Source organism: Grampus griseus (assembly GCF_964374135.1).
Source record: "Grampus griseus genome assembly, chromosome: 20".
In the NCBI taxonomy this organism is placed as follows: Eukaryota; Metazoa; Chordata; class Mammalia; order Artiodactyla; family Delphinidae; genus Grampus; species Grampus griseus.
Genome location: NC_139014.1, coordinates 38,255,378 through 38,280,105, shown reverse-complemented (window position 1 = coordinate 38,280,105; position 24,728 = coordinate 38,255,378). Strand labels below are relative to the sequence as shown.

At 48.4% G+C, this 24,728-nt stretch overlaps 1 protein-coding gene across 2 annotated transcripts; it reads left to right on the top strand.

The window, feature by feature from the left end:
* Positions 1-1,366: 1,366 nt before the first annotated feature.
* Positions 1,367-24,728, top strand: COPS3 (COP9 signalosome subunit 3). 2 transcript variants are annotated; one of them, XM_082679639.1, is made up of 12 exons: positions 1,367-1,493; positions 5,435-5,564; positions 7,950-8,062; positions 8,154-8,203; positions 9,897-9,989; positions 11,410-11,589; positions 14,226-14,366; positions 16,247-16,420; positions 19,436-19,522; positions 23,119-23,232; positions 24,111-24,191; positions 24,482-24,728. In XM_082679639.1, the coding sequence occupies exons 1-12, from the start codon at positions 1,439-1,441 to the stop codon at positions 24,533-24,535; spliced, it is 1,272 nt and encodes a 423-aa protein (XP_082535765.1). In that variant the 5' UTR covers positions 1,367-1,438; the 3' UTR covers positions 24,536-24,728. The 2 variants fall into 2 exon arrangements, with proteins under 2 accessions (XP_082535765.1, XP_082535766.1); XM_082679640.1 differs by lacking the exon at positions 5,435-5,564 and having other exon boundaries at positions 1,383-1,493.

Genomic DNA, 24,728 nt, shown 5'->3' with positions numbered 1-24,728 from the left:
AATAGTTTAAAAATAAACTTAATTGCTGGATTTTACACATGAATAGCTTAAAAAATAGTTATAATATATCCAAGGTTATCCCTCTAACCACATCTCCTTCAGTCATTTCGCTCTTGAGAGGAAGAGAGAAGGGTGGGATGGCCCTTAGCAGTTTTGAAATGAGTGTGATTTGATTCCTGGCTCCTCTTTGCCACAATGCAGGTATTCTCAAACTTTAGTGTGCATCAAGGTTACCTTCAGGGCTTGTTAAACTCAGACTGCAGAGCACCACCCTCAGAGTTTGTAGGAAGTCTAAAGCGGAGTCCAAGAATTTGCATTTCTAAGAAGTTCCCAGGTGGCGTTGATGCTGCGGGCTGAGGAACCACACTTTGAGAACAGACGCCACAATCTAAATAGGCAACAAAATTTAAAGTATGACTAGTAGCTGTGGCTATTTTGAATTATTGTAGTGCTTAACTTCTCACAACATTTTTGGCTTTTATTAAAATCCATGTACTTCCATGGAAATGTGTCCTATAATTCAAAATGTCTTCTGTTTGAGGACCAAATGTTGCCATACAGCATTCAGGGACAGCTCCATCCTAGAGTACAAGTGTTAAAGTCATTCATCTATACTTGTCCCAAATACATCAATTTATTTCCATCTCTATTTCAAGGTACAATTTTTACTATTATATTTCATATCGACTGACTACTGTAATAGCTTCCTAAATGATTCTCTGAGGTTATCCATGTAAAGTCAGACAGCTCTTTTTAAGTGCAAGTCTGATCATGCCACTCTCTTGCATCAAACTCTCCGTGGCGTCCCAATCTTTCGGGGAAAAGTCCAGTATCTTTAACACAGCTTACTTGACGTGGTCCCTGTCTATCCTGCAGCAGCCCCACTTCACATCACTCCCCTCCAACCATAAGTATTTTACGTGGTTTATCGTGAGAATTGTACAGATGCGGAAACAAGGCAGAGGAAAGCCAAGGTACTTGCTCAGAGTCACAGAGCTACTAAGTGGTAGACAAGGGATTTGACCGCATGCTGCCTGCCTGGCCGGACTACTACCTCGCAGGAAAAGCCTCAGGGAAGAGGTGGCAATTAAGCCGGGCTTGGAGGATTTGGCAAGGTGTTAGACGGGACAGCCATTCCCAACAAAATCCGGAAAGGATGTGCCTAACTAGGAGTTCAGTTCCTTCCTTTGCCCACCATCCCCGTTAAATCCAGGGAGCGATTTCGCGTGTGCACAGAACGAAGACGGAAGGGAAAGAAAGCTGCCTTCCGGCGTGGCATCCCTAGAGCGGATTCCATGGAAACAGTAGCCGGGTCCCAGGTAGGTGAGATCTCGCGGTGCTTGAGCGGCGGAAGTGACGTCATCGCCTTCGAGGCCCTCCAGTGGGTCGCCGGTCCTCGTCCCGCGTGTGCCGCCTCCGCCGCCGGGTCGCCGGGAACATGGCGTCTGCCCTGGAGCAGTTCGTCAACAGCGTCCGCCAGCTCTCGGCCCAAGGTGAGGCGGTGGGCGCAGGCCGCGAGTCTGCGTCCGGGCTGGCCCGGGGGTCTCGGCGCTTGGGCCGGGGCTGACGAGCGCGCGAGCTGGGCGCCCTCTCCGCCCTGGTCCCGACCCCCGGCCTCCGCCCCCCGCCGTCGGTGCCCCCTCGGTCTCGGCTCCCGGCGGCCCCTCCCGACCTGGCCGCGTGGCGGGGCCCCTCGCGGCTTGGCGCGCACGTCCCCCGGGGGCCGTGGCTCCAGGCTCCCCTCTTGCGGGCGGAGTTGTGACCGTTGTTAATTTTCTTCCTTATTTTCATGCAGTTGGTTCGTTCGTTTCATCACCTGCGTATCGAGCCCTGGGCCCAGAATTAAAGTAGTTGGCCGCTGCTGTAAGGCCTCTTTCCCCACCCTGTTTGTTCATTCGTGGAATAGAAATGGCCCTACTCCGCCGAGTTGTCAGGACTGAGAGGGAGGAACCGTTAAAGTTGCAGGAGCTGCGTGACCTTGGGTAGGCACGCTTCTCTCCTGAGTTCCGTGGGCAGGCGCTGCCCCGAGGTTGCTCAGGTGTGGGGCGCGGTTCTGTCTTGTTTCTCTCGTTACTGGTAGGAGTTGGCTTCACAGGTGAGCCATATTCTCTAGGCGTGAAGAAGCAATCCATGCGTTCGTTCGTGCCACGGACTTAAGTTTCTCCTTCCCGCGGTTCCGTGTGCCTAGAAGCTTTGGGCTGGAGTCCTGTCTCGGTCGCTCGGTGTGCCAGCCGCCTAATTTCCCCGGGCCAGTATCCTTATTTACAAGACAGAACTAGGGCTGTGGTCGTGAGCATCAAGCAGGATCACTTATCTGAAAGCTTTGCACACACGCTCTGTGCCAGTCGCTGCTTTAGGAGCAGTGTGCCGGACAGAGAGGCACAGGACACTTGCCCTGCCCCTGTGTCTCGTGCCTGTGCCTCTGGGCCTCGTGCTTGTGCCTCATGCTCCCCGAATAGCAAATGTTAATGAGCTTGTTTCCTCAGCTCTTATTCAGAATTTTCTCCCATGAACTTTAAGTGAAGGGAATGGCATAATGTCCCAGCTTTCTCTGATTAGAGGACGTTTCATTGGCCCCCATCTGGTTGGGTTCATTTCACACGCACCCTGTGGCCCTTAGGTGTGTCTCCCCTTGGCCTGCACGAAGTGACTGCCTTATGATTTCAGGGTGACCCAGCATTTCTCTTAGGTCTCATCTCAGGATTGGTTATTTAATTGGGGGAAAATCATGGACTGAAATGCTTAATTGTGGGTGATTCAAATCACTGCAAAGAAGCTATTTCATTCCTGCCAGTGAGATCTCTAACAACATGATGATGAGTTGGTATTGATATTTCCCAGTTCAACTAGTATTATTACCGTGAAAGGTGATACCTAATGGACTTTCTTTGTTATTGTTTTGCAGTGAGTGTGATAATAATGGAATGTTTATTTTTGGTAAAAATTTAAAAGTATAGTAAGAAGCTCTAGAAATTATCAGAGTTCCTGGCTACAGTCACTTGGATTTTTTAAGCATTATACCATTTGAGTGTTTTTCAAAGTTTTAAATTTATTTTATTTTATTTTTTAGTAAATTTTTATTTGTTTATTTATTTATTTATGGCTGTGTTGGGTCTTCGTTGCTGCACGCGGGCTTTCTCTAGTTGCGGCAAGCGGGGGCTACTGTCATTGCTATGGCTTTTCTTGTTGTGGACTCTAGGTGCAAGGGCTTCAGTAGTTGTGGCACGTGGGCTCAATAGTTGCGGCTTGTGGGCTATAGAGCGCAGGCTCAGTATTTGTGGTGCATGGGCTTAGTTGCTCCGTGGCATGTGGGATCTTCGCAGACCAGGGCTCGAACCTGTGTCTCCTGCATTGGCAGGTGGATTCTTAACCATTGCACCACCAGGGAAGCCTCTAAGTGTTGTTTTTTTTTTTTTTCCTAAGTATTTTTTAATAGGAAAAATCACTCAGTTACTAAATAGAAATAGCTGGTATGGGTAGCTTGAAGTTCAAAATGTGAAAGAGAACTGTTGAGGAGGAAACTTGAGAGGTTAATGCCCGTGGACTTATGTGTACCCTCCACCGTCACCAGAAAACAGCTGGTAGGATGTGGGAGTAGAGTGTGGCCGTGGTGTCTGTCGTCAGAATAACCCATTAAAATCGGTGAGTCTACCATCGATAATCATCAGGGAAATGCAAATCAGAACCACAATGAGATACCACCTCACACCTGTCAGAGTGGCTGTCATCAAAAAGTCCACAAATAACACATGTTGGCGAGGATGTGGAGAAAGGGAAATCCTCGTGCACTGTTGGTGGGAATGTAAATTGGTGCAGTCACTGTGGAAAATAGTATGGAGGTTCCCCAAAAAACTAAAAACAGAACTACCATACAATCCAGCAATTCCACTCCTGGGTATATATCCAAAGGAAATGAAAACACTGATTTGGAAAGATACATGCATCCCAGTGCTCATAGCACTGTTTACAATTGCCAAGATATGGAAGCACCTGAGTCCATCAACAGATGAATAGATACAGAAGATATGGTGTACACACACACACACACACACACACACACACACACACACACACACAGTGGAATACTACTCAGCCATAAAAAAGAATGAAATTTTGCCGTTTGCAACAACATGGTTGGACCTCGGGGGTATTATGTTTAGTCAAGTAAGTCAGAGAGAGAAAGACAAATACTGCATGTTATCACCTACATGTGGAATCTAAAAAATACAACAAACTAATGAATATAACAAAAAAGAAACTGACATATAGAAAACAAACTAGTGGTTACCAGTGGGGTGAGGGAAGGGGAGGGGGCAAGATAGGGGTAGGGGATTAAAAGGTACAAACTACTATGTATAGAATAAGCTATAAGGATACATTGTACAGCACAGGGAATATAGCCAATATTTTAGAATAACTATAAATGGAGTCTAACCTTTAGGAATTGTGAGTCAGTATCTTGTACACCTGAAACATATAATATTGTAAATCAACTATATCTCAATTAAAAAAGAAAATTCCTTGGGGGGAAATCGGTGAGTCCAATTCTGGCCTAATTAGATTCTGTACCTTAGTTGTTAAGACATAATATTGTGGTATTGGGGAAAGGTTGGTGGATCAGTTAGATTAATTCAGCAAGCTGCTTGTTGATTGATTGGGTGCTAGGCAAGCACTGCATTCTGAAGCTGGGGAAGGGACGACTCTCCTGCTGAGTTCACGTGAATGACCTAACACCAGGATCCCGGGGATGCAGAGAGCACAGAGGACAGAGAGCCGTGGGAGGGGGGCCCGGGCTGACCCTTGACGTGAGTGAGTCGGGTCGTGGGGGTCGTGGAAGAGTCGCGAGGGAGCACTGAGCTTGGAGAGCAGCCGTGCAGAGACCTAAGGCAAGAGCGGGGACGCTGGTGTGTGAGGGGGGGCTCAGGAGGCCAGGCGGGGCCGAGGGGGCGTTTGGAGGGGTGTGATGGGAGTTGCACTTCAGAAAGGTCAGACAGGTGTAGCGTGGGCTGTGGGCTGGACGAGAGAGATGGAAGGAGGCAGACCACTTGGAAGACGGTGGAGTCCAGACAGGAAATGGTGGGGATCTGAGGGAAGGTGGAGGAAGAGAAAGGAGTGGACCCAGAGGCGTAGCCGTAAGGTGAAGTCATAGTCCTGGAGGTGCGGCGGTGCTGGCGGTGATGTGAACACTGCTGGCTTGGGGGACTGGAAGCGAGAGCGGAGAAAAGGGGAAACCTTCAGGGGCCAGAGGAAAGTGGGAAGTTTAGTGCTGAGGCTGCAGGCAAGACGTCTTTGGCCCTTCTGGGTCCTCGTCCGAAATGAAGGAGAAGAAATCACCCTCAGGCACCTGCAGGTCTGAGGTGTGAAGTCTGGGATTTGACCTCCTTTGGTTTGGTTAGTGGTATAACTGAATGATAGTGTTATTCCTGTTTTCCAGGGCAAATGACTCAGCTTTGTGAACTGATCAACAAGAGTGGGGAGCTCCTTGCGAAGAACTTATCCCATCTGGACACCGTGCTCGGGGCTCTGGATGTCCAGGAGCACTCCTTGGGAGTCCTTGCTGTTCTGTAAGGGCGTTTTCCTCTATGATTTTGTGCACGCTGAACCTCGGCGCTGCACTTTCTGGCTTTGGGGGTTTTTGGTGTATGCAGTAAGCCCTGGAAATGACAGTGAGCTCTTTTGCACAACTAAAGTCACGTTGTGGTAGTTACCTTTAACTCGATGCGGCTAATCATTGCTTTCATTTTTATTTATTTTACTTTTTAAAATTAATTTCTGTTGGGGTATAGTTGCTTTACAGTGTCGTGTTAGTCTCTGCTGTATAGCAAAGTGAATCAACTATACATATATTCCCTCTTTTGTAGATTTCCTTCCCATTTAGGTCACCACAGAGCGTTGAGTAGAGTTCCCTGGGCTATACAGTAGGTGCTTTTATATTTTGTTCTGTTTTATCATCTTTTAAAACTCTTACGTTTATACACATTTTGAAATGTATTTTAAAAAATGAATGGCCATCTCAGTTGAGGGCGCTGTAGTTTGCGTTTATCTGAGTACTTCTATTCACGTAGTCCATTGGATTCTCCCCATTTTCTAACTTAGAAAGAAAAGAGGGAAGAGTGACAGAACAGGGCACAGGGGCTATACCAAGGGAAGTTACCAGTGATCCAGAGCAGCCTGGCTTCCAATTCCCTTCAGACAAGTTGAAGCTGGTTTTTTTTTCCCCTTTTTAAAAAAGCTATAGTTGCTGTACAAGTTTAAGCTGTTTTAGGGCCAAGTTAAATAGACGTTATTTCAATTGGTCTGTTGAACTCTTGTGACTCTGCGTCTTTGACAGTTGAATTCTTTTCTCTTGACGTTGTAGTGTTATAAATCGGGATTTTGTGGTTGTTATGAAAGTTGAGGTAATGTAAGTAAACCGAGAAGAAATTGACCTAAAGTGAGAGTCTGGCTCCACTTGCACTGAGGTTCTGAGACAGGTATGCGTCAGGAGGAAGGTGCCGTCGGAACACGGGCGGCCAGTAGCTCAGGTGCCTGTTTGAATGTAAATCTTTATGGATGAGTGAAGTGAAAGGTCCAGTTCCTCAGTTGCACTTGCCACACCCCAAGGGCTCAGGAGCTGCCTGTAGCCGCTGTTTCAGACGATGCAGATGTGGAGCAGGGCCTCCGCTGCAGGAGGTGCCGCGGGTTGGGATGGCTGGGGAAGATTTCTGCCGCCTGTGGTTTCCGATTAAAAGAACAGAAAGCATGATTTGTACACACGTCAGCATACGCGGATGCGCGTGTCAAGTGAGGTGATGTGTGTGGAAGCTGTTTGAAACGAGAAGGCGTTTTACGTTGTATATCAGTTAAAGGAAACCTGGGAAGAGCCCCGGCCTTGTTCCCAGGCCCCCTGGGTTTGAATGTATGCTCTGCTGACGGTGAGGTTTGAGGCCCTGAGCCTCATATTTTCATTTATGAAGTGGATATCACAGTGCCTTACCGACCTATCGTGAGGCCCAGATGAGCTTGTGTGGACACGTTTTGATACTTGGGAAGTGTAATTACAGATGTAAGGTGGCATTGTTAAGTAATACTGTATAGACGGAAGTACAGATTGAAAGATGGAGAAATTGTCATTAGGCAATAATACCCATTTGATTTTTCTTGAAATGAGTTTAAACCATTCAGTTTTTTGTTCTATTTAAAGAAGAGCTTGCAGTTTACGTGTAAGCAGCGCCTAAGTGGTGGTAGCTTATGTGATTCCTCCCTCGAAACCTCTCCGACCCCCCTTGGTGTTTACGATGGCACTTGGTGGCATCATCTCCCAGGTGGCTCGGCACGGGCCACCTGCCTGAGTCATCCCTCTTCTCAGCGCTCCACTCCTTCCGGGCCTGCCCTGCAGCTAGTTTTTCTCCCAGGTCACCCAGCATCCCCTGGGTCCTGGGGCAGCACCGTGACCATGAGCCGCTGCCGTGGCCTCCGGCCAGCCCGTAGCTTCAGTGTGTTCTGCTCAGGCAGGAGAAGCCCACAGCGGGTTTCTAGGCGAATAAAGCAGTACTGAGCACATTGGACTGCTAAAGAAGTCTATTTTTAAAACTTTTTGGTTATGAGTTTATATTCAGTTACTTCACGAGTATCAGGACAACCTGATATTTGGCCTCATTTGACGGAGTTTTCTTTTTTGAAAGTTCTTTTTTGGTTGCATTTTATTTCTTGCCTAACTGCTCTGGGTAAAAGTTGTTCTTTTTTAAGCATATTTTTCTTAACCTCTATTTGTGTCCATGTTCTGTGTCTTGACTGTGCAGAGAACCAGGCCGGGAGAATCTCACAGATTCCAGTTCTTCATTTTTAAAAGTACTGTGACTCCTTTAACTTCACAGAGCATTGGAGGCAGGACGGACAGACGGACGGACGGACTTCTCCGTTTCCCTGTGAGACGCCAGGACAAGTTGCTTCTTTTCTCTGTGTTGTAGGTTTGTGAAGTTTTCTATGCCCAGCGTTCCTGACTTCGAGACGCTGTTCTCACAGGTTCAGCTCTTCATCAGCACTTGTAACGGGGAGCACATTCGCTATGCAACAGACACCTGTAAGGGGAGCAGCTTTTTCTTCTTTTCCACGGAATGTATTCTGCCCTGTAGTCATTTATATTTTCAATATTTTATTATTGTTGTGTCTAGTTGCTGGGCTTTGCCATCAGCTAACAAATGCACTTGTGGAAAGAAAACAGGTAAGAATGTTATTTGAGTATTTATAGTTCTGTTTCGCACGCCTCTAACCTGCACAGTGCGCTGAGTGTAAGGGTTCCAGCCTGGTGTTGAGACCCTAATGCTCGGATGTACGTGGTCGCTGTGGAGAGCTCAGAGCATCCACTGTGGGGCTCTGACCACAGAAGTGGTGCCTCAAGGGGGAGGCTGCTGCTTGTGTTTGGAACTGCCATTCTAGCACCCTTGTGCTGTAAAATGCCGCTTTTTTGTTTGTTAAACCTTTTAACTTGCAATTATGACATAATTTTAGCTTTACAAAAAAGTTGTTAGGTTAGTATACTTAATTGCCATAAGTGCCCTTCACCCAGAGCCCCCAGCTGTTAGCGTCTTACACCCAGAGCCCCCAGCTGTTAGCGTCTCACACCCAGAGCCCCCAGCTGTTAGCGTCTTACACCCAGAGCCCCCAGCTGTTAGCGTCTCGCACCCAGAGCCCCCAGCTGTTAGCGTCTCACACCCAGAGCCCCCAGCTGTTAGCGTCTCACACCCAGAGCCCCCAGCTGTTAGCGTCTTACACCCAGAGCCCCCAGCTGTTAGCGTCTTACACCCAGAGCCCCCAGCTGTTAGTGTCTTACCATACTTGTTCATTCTTTTCTCTTTTTCCTGAGCCCCGGAAAGAAAGTTGCAGATGTGATGCCTGAGTGCCTCAGCGAGTGTTTCTTAGAAATTAGGACAAATTAAGACGTTCTCTTGCATGACTGCAGCACACTGACCAACATGAGGAGATGAGCACTGACCGACTCCTTTAGCAAATCTGACCTGGTTCCGATTTTACCAGTTGTTTCACTGATATCTTTTATAACAGAAAAGTCTCAGATCACGGGTTGAATTACATTGTTGTGTGTCTTTAGTTTCCTTTAATCTGGTAAACTCTTTATTTTTTGTGATATTGACACAAGTTGTAATTTGTAAGTTTCTTTTTGATTTGAAATTCAACTTTAAGACTAGTGTAAAAGAGTCTGAAAACAAAGAACCAGTTGGTATTTTGTGGGAGCACTACGTAATTATTGTTTGAGGGAGATGGTTAATCCCAAGTCTCTACTGAAAAAACATGTTAAGCTCCTCAGCTATTTTATGGTCACACCTCCTCTCCAGAAGCTGACTGCACCTCGTGTGGTTCTTGGTCTTGTTATTCATGGTCAGGGCAGGAAAACGGTCCGTTTGTGCTTGGAACTGCCATTCTGGCGCCCCTTGTGCTGTAAAAGGGGCTTGTGGTATCACTCTCAACAGCAATTTACCACCAGGTAAGAGATGTTGCTGGAGAGAATTTACAGGTGACACCTAGACTGCCCTGCGGGACAATGCCAACGTCCTTATCCACAATTCAGTCTCCTAAGCATAGGTCTCATCTGTTGTAAATAATTTGTAAAATTTTTGTTTAGCTGTAAGTATAATGAACTCTTGAGAGTGTAATGTTGCTTTTGATTATTGATCTCCAATAATTAGAAAAAGCTTTACGATTTAAAAAGTTGTGCTGAATTACTCTACATATCACAATAAACAGCTTAAGACAACATTTTCTGACTGAATAGGGACAGAAGTTTCGTGAGAGGCTGTGGGACCCTCCTCTTGTGGTTTAGAAGAGCCCATCAGTATGTTACTTTCGTTTCTAAGTGACAGCCTAGGACCCAGCGTGCTGACAGGTGTCCTTTCCGACAGCCCCTGCGCGGAATCGGCGTCCTTAAGCAGGCCATTGACAAGATGCAGATGAACACAAACCAGTTGACCTCCGTCCATGCTGACCTTTGCCAGGTGAGCAGCGAGGGGTTGCCCCGAGTCACGGTTGGACTTGGTGAAGATGGCGCTGTGTTCTAAGCCTCGGAATGTGTAGCTGCCCCTGTTGCTGGGAAGGGAATCTTGGGGCTACTGAGCGCAAACCGTCGACTGAGGCCCAGCTAGTCAGCTCGTGATGTGGGGGCAGGTGGGGTGAGTAGCGCTTGTGACCTTAGCAATCCCAGTAAGGAGCTCTGGAACCTGAGGACGAACCAGGTGACTTCTTACACTTCAAAGTGTTGTTCATGTATTTATTTTATTTTGTGTGACTCCAAACCCAGATGGCAAAGGGCGGTGGGTATATAATGAAGCCCGTCTCCCACCTGCTGACTGGCCACCCATCCCTTCTCTCCAAAGGAAACTGGAATTAGTAGTTTCTTAGGCATCCTTCCAAAGATGGTTTATGCACGTATAAGCAGATATGTTTATATTTGTCCTCTCTAGTGTTTTAAACACAAATGCTAATCTATACAATGTCTTATGTACCTTGCTTTTTTCTTACTGTGTCTTGGAGATGATTCCATGTCAGTGCTTTACAGCTGCAGAGAATTCCATAACATGGGTTTAGCCAGTCCCTGTGGGGTATCTAGGTTGTTTCCTTAATGAATAGCATGGTATGTGGATTATTTCAACCACATGTTCTAATTTCACATGGAGACGTGCTCTCTTTTCTCTTTATTTATTTATTTATTTATTTTTTGGCTGCGTTGGGTCTTTGTTGCAGTGCGCAGGCTTCTCATCGTGGTGGCTTCTCTTGTTGCGGAACAGGGGCTCTAGGCGCACGGGCTCTAGAGCGCAGGCTTGGTTGCTCTGCGGCATGTGGGATCTCCCCGGACCAGGGCTCAAAGCCGTGTCCCCTGCATTGGCAGGCGGATTCTTAACCACTGCGCCACCAGGGAAGTCCCCTCTTTATTTCTTCTAAAAAACTTTTGTGATGGAGGTGTGACGTACATACAGTAAAGTTTGCAGATCTCAGGTGTACAGTGCGTGCCCTGTGCCGCATCACCCAGACACAGAACTTTGCTGGATCTTGCTTTCTTGAGCTGCACATTCCCTACACTTACCTGAAGGGTTCAGACATGGAAAAGCAGTGATTGGAGAGAAACTGTTTTTACTTCACCAGGTCAGTGAAGAGAAAAGGTCACACTTGTCGTGCATCTGTAAATAGATGGACTTTGCTTCATACGTGGAGCCCTTTATGTCATAGCTGGTTAGTCTTTTCTAAAGAAATGCTATTGTATTCTGAATGCCTAAGAAAATGGAATAACGTGCTGACATTTAGATCATTTTAGTCAATAAAATGTAAAGCCAGTTATTTTCTAGAACTTTGCGGAATCTGCTCCTTCTGCTAAAGCCGAAGTGCACCTAGAGTGATGGCTTCACGTCAATGTTCCCACAGCTGTGTCTGCTGGCGAAGTGCTTTAAGCCCGCCCTCCCGTACCTGGACGTGGACATGGTGGACATCTGCAAGGAGAACGGGGCCTACGAGGCCAAGCACTTCCTGTGCTACTACTACTACGGCGGGATGGTCTACACCGGGCTGAAGAACTTCGAGCGGGCACTCTACTTCTACGAGCAGGTAGTCGGCGCTCCCCCGGGGGCGTATGAACTTGCAGGCTGGCGGCTGGAGCTGCAGGGGAGGGTCCTTTCAGAGGCCGTTTCCCTGTGGCCAGGGGCGCAGGGCAGGGGAGGGATGGGCACTGTGGGGCAGGCCGACCAGGCTTTGCCACGACCCCCGTCTGGTTTGGGTTGAGTTGTGCGTGTCTCTTGACTTCGTAGCTTCCTTTGTGTGTGGGGAAGGGATGGAACCGAGTGACCTTTGACGCATCTTCTTGTTCTGAAACCAGATGTGACGTTCGGTTAAGTTTTTCTTTCTTTCATTGTTTTTTTTTGGCTGCACCGCGTGGCCTGTGGGATCTTAGCTCCCGGCCAGGGATTGAGCCCAGGGCCACAGCAGTGAAAGCGCTGAGCCCTAACCACTGGACTGTCAGGGAACTCCCGAGTTTTTGTTACTTTAATAAATGAAACATTCTTCTGGTCTGTAATTCAAAGGGTGTGAAGGAGTACACAGTGAAGAGTGCCTCCCACCTTTGTGTCTGTGTAATGAGACATATTGCGCAGCTCTGCAGCTTCACTCAGGGTCTAACAAAGATAGACAGTGCTGGCTACAACCAGTGTTTTAGGATAAATTTGCCAGATGTCCATAAGTTCTTTCATTCAGAGCACATGTTCAGGTAATAGAAGACATTGCAAGCCTCAGAGGAGCTCATGGTGTATTTGAGGTGCTGTAGAAGCCCCCGCACAGACCTGTGAGTGGGTGTCGCCTCAGTGAGCGGGAGCTGGCCAGCATCGCTGGGGGCCTAGGGCAGGTGACCACGGGTGCTGTTGGCAGGGGCGATGTCTTTCAAGGACGTGACTCGTCAGGTAGGACCTTCCAGGGGACTACATTGACCGTACGGTCACAATCTCAGTTCCTCAGAAAACTGCGAGCACACACCCCAGCGACTGAACGCGCGGTGGCTCTGCAGCCTAGCAGAGGTGGGATGAGCCCGCCGATGGTCTAGGGGTGCCGAGACGTGGGCGCGCGGCAGGAGGGTGCGCGGTCTGTCACAGAGTTGAAATGTCAAAGACACAGCATGTTCACGTTTACAGCTAGAAGGCTTTTACCTGATAATCCACATAGTCCCTCTTTAGCCCAAGTGACAGTCTGCTTCCTGGCGCTGTGTCTTCATGACGTGCATCAGTTCCAGGTAGTGTTAGTACCTTAATTTCAGGAGGTGACACAGATTTTGTTTTACTGCCCTTTTAAAATCCAAAAGAAGGATGTACTTAGTGAAAAACACTCAGATCACGCAGCATTATATAGAGTAAAGAGTGAAAGTAGCCCCCTCCTCTTACCCCGTGCCACAGGTGGCCCTGGCAGTCCACTAGCCCCCGGTCGGCGTGGTACTCTAAGCAGGTTTGGTGCTTCGCCATTAAAGCAGTGCTGCGTGTGGATCGTGGCACTTGTGTTCTTCTGCACTTGCATGAGTGTTTCCGCTGAATAATTCTCAGAAGTGCCTTGTAGGCTCAGTGGCTTGGATTTTGATTTGGAACATTTGGGCTGATTTGGGTGTGATAGTTTTGAATTCTTAACCCTCATGAATCCAGGTGAAAAAAGGTGGAAAGGCAGCCTCAGGATGGGAGGAAATATCGGCAGATCACATTTCTGATAAGAGACTTACATCCAGAATATACAAAGATGTCTTAAAACTCAACAATACAATTTTAAAAATGGGCAGTGGGTTTGAATAGACATTGCTCTAAAGAAGATAGACAGATGGCTAAAAGCACTAGTCATCAGGGAAATGCAAATCAAAACCACAGTGTGATATCAAGTCACACTAGGATGGCTGAAGTTAAAAAGAGAGCCAGTAACGTGTCGATGAGGATGTGGGGAACTCAGAGCCCTCGTGACTGCCAGCGGGGTGCACAGTGGTGTGGCCGCTTTGCAAATAGTTCTGCGCTTCCTCAAAACGTTAAACCTACAACTTCCAAATGACCTGGCACTTTGCTCCCAGGATTGCACCCGAGGGAAGTGAAGACAAATGTCCACTCAGATCCATACATGAATGTTCACAGCACCATGATGATTCACGTGGCCAGACGCCCGCCAGCTGAGGATCTGAGTACACAGAAGGTGGGGCACTGTTGGCCCATGACACAGATGAGGTCCTGACACAGGCCTGACACTGCAGGGGTGTGCCCTGAAAATGTCACCTCAAAGCTGCTCACGAAAGACTACATGAAGCCATTTATGGGACCTCCCTGGTGGTCCAGTGGTTAGGACTCCGTGGTCTCACTGCCCAGGGCCTGGGTTCAATCCCTGGTTGGGGAACTGGGATCCCATAAGCCACGCAGCGAGGCCACACACACAGAAAAAAGCCATTTATATGCACTGTCTAGAGTAGCCAAATCCATTGAGATGTGAAGTAGAGGAGTGGTCGCCTGGGGTAGGGGGGTGGGCGGTGACCACTGACGGCCTGGGGTTTCTTTTTAGGGGGTGAAAATGTTCTGAAATTCGGTAGTGGTGATAGTCGCACAGCTTGGTGAAGACACCAAAGCCCAGTGAGTTGGATGTGTTCAAAGGGTAAATGCTAGAGTTAAAAGGTAGTGATTTAGTATAAGTGCTCTTTTCCTAATTCAAGCTCCCCTGCTGTCTTCACTCCTGCTCAGGCCATCGCCACTCCTGCTATGGCTGTCAGTCACATCATGCTGGAGGCATATAAAAAGTACATTCTCGTTTCTTTGATACTGCTTGGCAAAGTGCAGCAGCTGCCGAAATACACGTCTCAAATTGTGGGAAGATTCATTAAGGTGAGTTTTTAAAACAGAAGGATTTCCTAGGTGACATGTTCTGTGCATAGGAAATTGTGGTGATGCATAGCTCTGTCATCTTTTTTTTTTTTGCGGTATGCGGGCCTCTCACTGTTGTGGCCTCTCCCGTTGCGGAGCACAGGCTCCGGGCGCGCAGGCTCAGCAGCCATGGCTCACGGGCCCAGCCGCTCCGCGGCACGTGGGATCTTCCCGGACTGGGGCACGAACCCGCGTCCCCTGCATCGGCAGGTGGACTCTCAACCACTGCGCCACGAGGGAAGCCCTCTGTCGTCTTATTCTGCGGGCCCTAGCTCTCCCGGCACGTTAAATTAGCAGATGCTCACTTGCCGCCTGCTGGGCGTCTGGCAGAGCCCGAACCCTCCCAGTCCGTGCACACCGATCGCCTGACGGACCGCGATGTTCCTAGGAATCTGTTTTCACACTTTTGCTCTGGGTGATCATAGCTGTAGATGTTTAAGGTCCTAGAAAAGCAGTGCTGACTCTGTTGGACTCTCACTTTGACCAAGTGCCGGGGAATCTTATTAGACCCCAAGTGCCGCTCACAGAGCTGCTCTTGTTTCCCTGAGGACTCAGCCCTGGGACCACGTGAAGAAATGACCTACTTTTTTTTTTTTTTTAAATAATACATGCTCATAGGGTTTTGGTTTTGTTTTTTTTAAACTGAAGTCACTATCATTCTGATAACAATTTTTTGCTGACCCTCCTTGTACAAAATTCAGAATTTCACTAGATCAGTGTGAAAGTCTTCCTGATGAGAAGATTTCCATGCTGCCTTGTTGAGGGTGGCCCGTGTCCTTCTCTAAGAGCCCGTCGTGCTTCTCAGGCTCCAGGCTTTTAGTCACATACGGGGGCATGGGGGTGGGTAGAAGGACGCGCAGGTTTGGGGAGCTCCCGGGGTGATTGAGGTGGCCCTAGGAGGAGGGCCTTTGTAAGGTGAGGTCCCCATGACTCAGCCTCCTTCCCCACAGTTGTGGTTTGTTGGCGGTGATATCAGAGTGGTGAAGAGGGCACAGGCTTCAGGGTGGGGATGCAGGTTTGAATCCGTGTCTCAGGACCGCGGACCTACTCGTGGGCCTGGGTCCAGTTTCTCACGTATAAGAGAGAGGGGAATGCGTGCACACGTATAAGATAGAGGGGGACGCATGTGCATGTAGTAAGAGGGCAACGTATGTTCACGTAATGAGACAGGGGAACGCATGCTCACGTCATAAGGGCAACGCATGCTCACGTATGATAGAGGGCAACGCATGCTCACGTAATGAGATAGAGGGGAACGCATGCTCACGTAATGAGATAGAGGGGAACGCATGCGCGCGTATAAGATAGAGGGCAACGCATGCTCACGTAATGAGGTAGAGGGGAGCGCATGCGATGGTGAAAGCAGCACACCTCTGAGTGCGCCCTCAGCCCTGTTGTCTCTGGTCCCCCCAGAAGTAGCGAGTTGTCCCGTTGCACCCGGTGAGGTATGTGTGAGCGGGAGAGGGAACTGAGGAGGGTGGGAATTTTCCTTCTTTCTTACCAAAGTGGTTTATCAAGAGAAAAATCAAGAGCCCCTGATGGAGAAAAAAGACCTGTGTGCCTTTACTAACTGTGTGTGCTGCACTTGCTGTGCAGCAGTTTGCTCTGTACTACAAAGTGGGTGTTTTTTTTGTTTGACAGTAAACTACTCCATGGTGCATTTCTATCCTTGGTCTTGAAAACTAGGCATTTGCTTTGGGTAAATTATAATTTGTTAGGTAACAGTAAAGGATGTTGAATGTACTTGCTCCAAATTTAGTGCCATGTTTTCTTTTGCGTCTTACACAGGCTCCGTTCCTCTAACTCTCGAATCTGGTTTCTTCCCGCCTGCACACCTTTAGCCTCTTAGCAACGCGTACCACGAGTTAGCGCAAGTTTATTCCACCAACAACCCCTCGGAGCTCCGCACCCTGGTGACCAAGCACAGTGAGACCTTCACTCGCGACAACAACATGGGGCTGGTGAAGCAGTGCCTGTCCTCGCTGTACAAGAAGAACATCCAGAGGCTCACCAAGGTGAGGCCCTGGCCGGGCCCCTCCGACCCTGGGCTCCTTTTCTCCCCTCGCCCCCCTCAGCGCCGAGGCAGCAGCACAGGGTCTCGTCCTGAGGAAGAGCTCTCCCAGCTGACTCCCTAGGGCACTTTGATGGGTGCTTTTGGTCTTTCCAGTGCTGGGGCAGGGTATTTGAGAAGAGGGACAGGTGAAGGGCAAGAGGTAGGAGATATGGCCACCCTGGGAGGTACAGACAGGGAGCCCGGGGGCGTGGCCATGCTGCTCTGGACCCTGTGGCGGGCTGACGCACGCGGGGGCACAGGGCCAGCACACTGGAGCTGGGGGAGGTGAGCCGATCGTGTATTTTCTATTTTCAAGATGAAAATAAACCTAGTGGCTTTTGATGATGGAAAATACGCTTATTATCAAATGTTAAAACCGCCCAGGAAAGTGTAAAAAGAAAAACGAAGCCCCCACGAGCCAGGAGGGCGTTTGCTGCAGGCGGTGGTAAACCAGCAGAGCAGCGGCGAGCGGGACGGTGCGGCTCCTCTCCTGGGGCTTACGGACGGGGCTGTAGGGCTCCAGGCAGGGGAGGGGAAAGGATGCTGCTCAGTTGATGCGAGGGCCAGGGAGGCTGGAGGGGACCAGGGGGAGGAGGGGCAGCCGGGGAGGCCGCCACTGCACGGGGAGAATTGCTCCTGGAGCAGGAGGAGAGGGAAGGGTCACCGCACACGAGGAGCAGGCCCCTTCCAGACACTCCAGACATCCGTCTGTAAGAGGAAGATGGAAACACGAAAGAGAGAGCACCTCGAGAAGAGGAAAAACAAATGTCCTGTCAGAGAAAAGCCAGCTGGACCCGTAGGCTAAAAAGACCGGACCTAAAAGATTCAAGGTGACCAGCAGCTGAATTCTGCCCACAGTGTTTTCCATTTGGCCCAGGTGCCAACACAGCTGCTCTAAGTACAATAAGTTTCTATCTCGCCATCGAGAGGAGCTGCTGGGAAACAGCTGCACCCGTAGGTGACTGGTACTGGGAGTTTAGATGGAAAACCAAAATGTGAACAAGGAGAGAAGACAGTGCACGTTCAAAAAAATGTTAAGTTACAAAATGGCGGATGAGAGTTAAATGAAGAATTAGAACTTGGGGAATCTAGTAAGTAGGCATCACTGCGAAAATCATCAGTTAAACTCTTGTGAAATAGTCAACCCCAGTTCGTCACTTTGGAATCAGTTGATAGCTTATACCGAGAAGTCGGTATGCTTTATATGGAAAGTGCAGTTTTCCATTTTGGATTGGATAAACACGGATCCAGAGTGTGACCAAACAAACATGAAGGGCCTTGGGTGGCCAGTCCAGGGCGGGGCAGTGGCTTCACAGTCACCAGCGTCCTGGTCCTACTGTGCTGACTTACCATTGATTTGAGTCCGCTGGGCTGATAAGCCCTTCCCGGCGGCCTTGGGGGGGCATCACAGCTGCTGGTGGGCAGGGGCGCCGCCATGGAGGATGCGTGGCATCATGCCGTGGTGCCAGAACAGTAGATGGGGCATCAGAGGATTTTCCAGCCAGGTTAGTAGTCTGCTATTCAAAGGGCAAAAAAATCAGGCTTTTAAAGAAGTCTCAGCAGGTGTACTGTATGTGGGAGTCGGGATGAGAGGCTGCTGCAGGGCCACCAGGGAAATGGGCTTATCATGTGAGGCTCAGATCTGCTCCACGTTCATGTTTTGTGGGCGTCTCTCTAAATCCCTCTGCTCTGTGTGTAGACACCCCATTAACTGTAGTTGGGATCATATTGTATGTGCTGTCCTGTACACTGCTTTTTTCACTGTCTTCACCTTGTTTCCATGGCAATGTAAGCCTGCACCATAATGACTGTACCTCATACTCTGTTGTACAGATGGTCAAACTCACTCAACCAGTCCTCTTCTGGTAGACATTCCAGTGGAAGTTTCTCCTTATTTTGAAATGGGGAAAAGGACAGTTCCGGGTATTTAGAAATGTTCACTTTTGAGTCCTCATTGGCGCTAAACTACTTAGATACTTCTTAGGATTAACAGTAGTTTCATTCGCAGAGGGCATGCTACTCTTTGAACTAAAGTATATGTATCAGTAGAATTTTCGGTCATTGACTTATCAAGAGTTTTCAACATCACAGTCTTAACATGGCCTGCTGTGAAAATGCCATCATTGTAAATATTGCCAACTGCCCTAAAAAAAGAGTTCTTTTAATTTGTTCCTGGAAGGGGGCCTTTTCATCAAGTCCCAGGCAAACCCATGATAAACACTGGTTTCCTTTTAACCCCCTATTTGTTTACACATTCTAGCTTTGAATTTTGAAGGACGAATGTGATTTTTTTTCAATTTTATATTATTTACAAGGTAATATGTTTACAATACGAAATTCAAAGACACAAAAATCTCCATCCAGTTCCTATACCCCAGCCGGCCTTTTCTTTCCCCAGAGGCAGCCTGGTGTCACCTGCTTCTCGGATATCCTTCCAGAGATCATCTGTGCACATAGGCACATGCACTCATACGCATGTGTGCTGTCACACGTATGCACTCTTTCCTTGTACACAGATGTGAGCGTGCTGTAGACCCTGTTTTGCATCCTTTTTTATATTTAACGATGCACATGTCTTGGATTCTTTTCCAGCTCATAAAAACTGTCCACACCCAGTAAGTTTTTTACAACCGTGTAGGAGTCCGTTCGTGTAATTGTGCTGCACTCAGCCAGTCCTCTGCTGACGGACTTCTAGGTGGTTCCAATCTTTGCTGTTGCAGGCGGCGCTGAAATGGCGGTGCACACGTCATTTCAGATGTACAGGATACACGTGTGGGATACTGCTTAAAAGTCATTAGTCCTCTAGAAAACTGATGCTGAAACCTTAGTTTATCCATTGCATGTCATCTTCACAACAAAAAGTTATCTTGTACAGTATTGGAAAGCTTTTCAGAGACTCAGTAGAACTCTGTACACATTTAATAAAATTTCTTTCCTCAGCGTTTCTATTTGTGATTAATTAACTTCTGAATTTCAGACCTTTTTAACGCTGTCATTACAAGACATGGCAAGTCGTGTGCAGTTATCTGGACCTCAGGAGGCAGAAAAGTATGTCTTGCACATGGTGAGTGTGTTGCTGTTTTTCAAAAAGTAATCACTGTATTTTTGTCCTTGTAAAGGTAACAGGTGTTTACGATAGAAAATACAAAGGAGGACGAAGGGGGCCCATCCAGCGTCAACCACTGTGGACATTTTCGTCGATTTCCTTACAGTCTTTGGGGTTTTCCCGTGACATGTACTCATGTGTCACACACAGTGGTGTCTCAGCAGTGCTCCGTATTTATATTTTCATTGTCACAGTTTTTGTGAATATCATTTAAAACACTCATGAAATACTTAAGATAATACAAAGAGACACAAAGCAGTGCTGCTCTGCCTGCTGGTCTGTGATGAGCCCACGGACGAGCCATATGTGGGGCAGGGCCCTGCTGCCCTGAGGAAGTCCTGTGCAGCGAGGTAGGGGCCTGGTGACCTCATGGGTGGCGGTCTGACTCACCCCCCTCCTGGGCGGTGTCACCCCGAGACCACACTCAGAGCAGATCCCCACGCGCTCAGCTCCAGCTGCAGATAGCAAATGTCACAGGACACCTGAGACCCGTTTACTTCCCAGTTGTAACTCCCCACTCCCCAAATTTAGATGCGCATTTATTTATTTATTTGTTTTTTAAAGGTTGGCATTTTTATATTTATTTATTTATTTACTTACTTACTTTGGCAGGGCTGCATTGGGTCTTCATTGCGGTGTGCGGGCTTCTCATTGCGGTGGCTTCTCTTTTTGCTGAGCATGACTCTAGGCACGTGGGCTTCAGTAGTTGCGGCACGCGGGCTCAATAGTTGTGGCGCACGGGCTTAGTTGTTCCACGGTATGTGAGATCTTCCCAGACCAGGGCTCGAACCCGTGTCCCTTGCTCTGGCAGGCAGATTCTTAACCACTGCGCCACCAGGGAAGTCCCTGGATAAGCATTTAAATGACTATGTGGTAACCCACCAAGTTGAAATAGCATCATTTAGTTATTCTGTTACACAAACGCATGCCTCCGATCTGATCCCCAAGAGCAAACCTCTGTCCTTAGCCCGGGTCAGGCACGTCTTCTCATGTAGAAAGTCAGCATTCTGCGTTTTCTGCTAGTGATCTCCCCTGTGATGTCAGGAGTGCTGCCAGGTCCGGATTAGGAGTCATGAAACTGTTTTCAGTGTGATAATGGAGTATTTTCTTTCCATAGTTCAATTTACAAATGTTTGGAGGTTTTTTCCTTCAATGTAACCCTCCAAACACAGAGACACACATCCCAAACAAACAAAACCCGTCCCACCTCCCCAGCCTCGGAGCGCCTGCTGAGAGCACCTTGCCGCCCACAGGGTTTCGTCCCGTGGGTCAGCCGCACACCTCCCCGGACTTGCTCGTCAGCGGTGCGGACACAGCTAGCGAGGTGCTTGCCCAGCCCAGACGGACCCTGACAGGCTCCAGACCCGCTGGCGGTGTTCTATCTGCCGGAGACACGTGGCATTTGCCAGGGCAAATGTCTGAGGGCGCTTCTGGTCGTCACAGCTGGGGGTGCTGCTCACATGTAGCAGGTAGAGCCGGGGGCACTGCTCAAGCTCCCACGATGCAGAGGACTGCGCCCGCCACAAAGAATTGTCTGGCTCAAAACGTCAGGCCACACCTGAAAAATCCTGCCCTACCGTGGAAAATTTATGAAGGCAGGGGTTGTTCTTTAAATAAGACTCAATTTTTTTTAGAGCGGTTTGAGGTTCATAGCACAATTGAGGGGAAAGGACAGGGCTCCCCGCCCCACACGTGCACAGCTTCCCCTTATCAGTATCCCTACCGGGTGGGACAGTTCTTAGCAACTGACAGCACTACACAGATGTGTCACCATCCCAAGGCCTTAGTGTACATTAGGGTTCGTTCATGGTGTTGGACGTTCTGTGGGTTTGCACAGGTGTATAAGGACATGGGTCCATCATTATAGTATCGTGTGGAGTATTTTCATGGGTTTGCACAGGTGTATAAGGACATGGGTCCATCATTATAGTATCGTGTGGAGTATTTTCATGGGTTTGCACAGGTGTATAAGGACATGGGTCCATCATAATATCGTGTGGAGTATTTTCATTGCCCTGAAAGTCCTCTGTGCTCTGCCTATTTGTCCCTCTCCCCCTCCCCCACCCCCACTGATCTTATTATTTTCTCTACAGTTTTGCCTTTTCCAGAATGTCATATAGTTGGAATCATACAGTGTGTAGCCTTCTCAAACCTGCTTCCAGCCCTACCTCTGCCTAGAAAGGTTATTATTATCCTGATTTCTAACGGCCTAGTTTTAGTCACGTCCTATTTTTGAGTTTTATATAAAAGGCAACGTACAGCATATGTACTGCGGAACCTGGCTTTTTTTGCTCAACACCATGAGATTCATGCACAGTGTTGCGTATCATCGTAGTTGGTTCATTTGCAGGGCTGCAGCGTTCCACTGTACGAGGCTGCCTTTCCGTTCCCATCAGGGGACGCTTGGGTTGTTTCCAGTTGTAGTTCCTACAGAGAGTGCCACTGTGGTCAGCCCGGTGTGCATGTCCTTCCCCTTTGTGAAGAGGCAGCTCTCTTTGCTCATGGGGTCAGAGTTACGCCTTCTGTTTAGTGTGTGTTGGGCTGTTGGTGTTTCATTAACTGGGGCCCATCCCTTTCCAGGATGGAAAGGAGCAGACCAACTCAGGCAGCTCAGTTCCACTGTGACAGACCACTGTCACCTGGGGAGCAATTTGTTAGAATAACACCTGTTTGGGATTTTATTGGCTTCTCGCTTTTTACTTCATGGACAGGATTTGGCGGTGAAGTTCAAACAGATAAATCCCCAGTTGTTGATGCGAAGAACAAAGACCTTGAAACTGCCTTGGAATCAACATTGGCAGAAAAGTTTTCTTAAAGGACCAGAAGACAATTTCTACTGGGGTGAAACAAAAATGTGTTAGGGTTTCACTTTTTAAAATGCAACGGCAACGTCAGTTATATCTCACAGAAATTTTCTAAAGATGTAAGGGCACTTCCGAAACATTATGCTAGAGAAGCAAGACATGGAGACCATATATTGTCTGACTCCATTTATATGAAACATCCAGAACAGGCAAATCCATGGGGCAGAAAGTAGACTAGTGGGTGCAGGGGGCTTGGGAGGAGGGGAAATGGGCAGTGACTGCCTAAATGGAGTGGGTTCCCCGTGGGGGCAGTGAAGTCTTTTGAAACAGGGTAGAGTTGGTGGCTGCACATCACAAGTGTAGTTGAATCCTCTGAATTGTTCACTTCAAAATGGTTAATTTGGGACTTGCCTGGTGGTCCAGTGGTTATGACTCTGCGCTCCCAATGCAGGGGGCACAGGTTCGGTCCCTGGTTGGGGAACTAAGATCCTGTATGCCGCATGGCCAAATAAATAAATAAACGAAGTAAAATGGTTAATTTACCTTATGTGGATTTTACCCCTTCACATCTGTCTTGGTGCAGAGCACGTGGTAGGTATTTAACAGAGATCTTTGAATAAGCAGGTGGTGCTTCTAAACGCACATGCAGATGTATTTATTGCTTTCCGTGATTTCTCCTGATTGTATTGAAACCCTGCATATTCACATCGTTTTGGGGTCTAAACTGCTTTCCTGATTTTTCTTTTATAGATAGAAGATGGTGAAATTTTTGCAAGTATTAATCAGAAGGATGGGATGGTCAGTTTCCATGATAACCCTGAAAAATATAATAACCCCGCCATGCTTCATAACATCGACCAGGAGGTAAATATGAATGCCAGGTGTTTTGGGCTGATGTTTATGATGTTATACCTGAAACACTGACTCTATATTCCGAGATAATTTTAGCTCTAAATACGGGTAGTTCCCAACTAGTTTTCTAAGAACATCTTATTTCTTAGAAAGTTAATTTCAAGGTGGACTCTCCCAGGTTGTACGATTATAAGTAGATGGTGGGTTAGCTTATTTGTCTAGCTCACCAAAGCCTCCTTCAACTCCTGAAACAGTTGAAGGGTCTTAGAATCGGTACGGTTTTATCCGTACCCATTGGCCACCTATACTGTAGAGCCTTCAGTAATGTGAATCTGGAGCCCCAGCTCAGGAAGTCAGGAATCTCCTGTCTCTGCTGGGGGAGAGCGGGCAGCTGGAGGAGACGAGCCGTCCGCGGTTGCCCCTGGGCAGCAGCGTGGGCCCCGGAGCGCATCCTGCTCCAAGTGCTTGCCGGGATCTGGACATGAGCCAGGAGTGTGTGGGTGGTCTGGTTTCTTACCTCTGTGTAGGCAAACGGATTGAACTGAACAGCTCCAGAACCTTCAAAGCAGTATGTCTCCACAGTCTGTTTTTGGCAATTCCAAGTTTTCTTTAAAAAACCCTGAAAACGGGAAGGTTTTTTTTGTAACTCATGTGATGGCAAATGAATATTTTTAGGTTTCACTGCAAAAGATGTCAGCGTGTTTGATGACGGGGTGCTGCCCCAGGTCCTGCTGTACTGTGTTGCTGACGGAATCCAAAACTTCTGACTCCAGAATTCATCTGGCCCCAGGGTTGTGACCCTGTAGCACCCACAGTAATAGTCTAGGCTAAAAAGGTGAAGTTGCCCTAAACCCTCTCACTCAGCGCATCCACACCTGTCTGCCACGCAGATGCTGAGGTGCATAGAGCTGGACGAACGGCTGAGGGCCATGGACCAGGAGATCACAGTGAACCCCCAGTTCGTGCAGAAGGTGACTGGGGCCCCCTCACTCACGGAGTGGGCTGGGCGGGGCGGGGTGGCATCCTCCATCAGGTGTGTGAGCTTGTGCCCAGAAGCCATATTGGGGAGGCTCACAGAGACATACTCGTTGGGGACGTTTCCAGACTCCAGGCTGGAAGTGTGTTTAGGGATGAGGGTGGGGGTCCTGGACCTGCCTCCCCTGCACACGGGGTGGCGTCTTCGGGGGCGTAGGTGTCCGGGGCTGGCGGGAAACCCTTGGCCAGGGCAGACAAGTGCACTGCCTCTCTCCCTCCCTTCCAGAGCATGGGGTCACAGGAAGACGATTCGGGAAACAAGCCATCCAGTTATTCCTGAAGCCAGTGCCTCTCCTGAGTTTCAAAGAAGCCTTCTCCGTGTACGGGGCAGGTGTCGGGAAGGCAGCAGGGAGGACCAGGCCCGTCTCACCTAGACACTAAGGCGGTGTGTTTTGTTTTGACGTCTTCGGTCCTGTGTGCTTTCAGAAAACCATTCTCTCTGCAAAGAAAGGAAAACGTTTTCAAACTTTAAA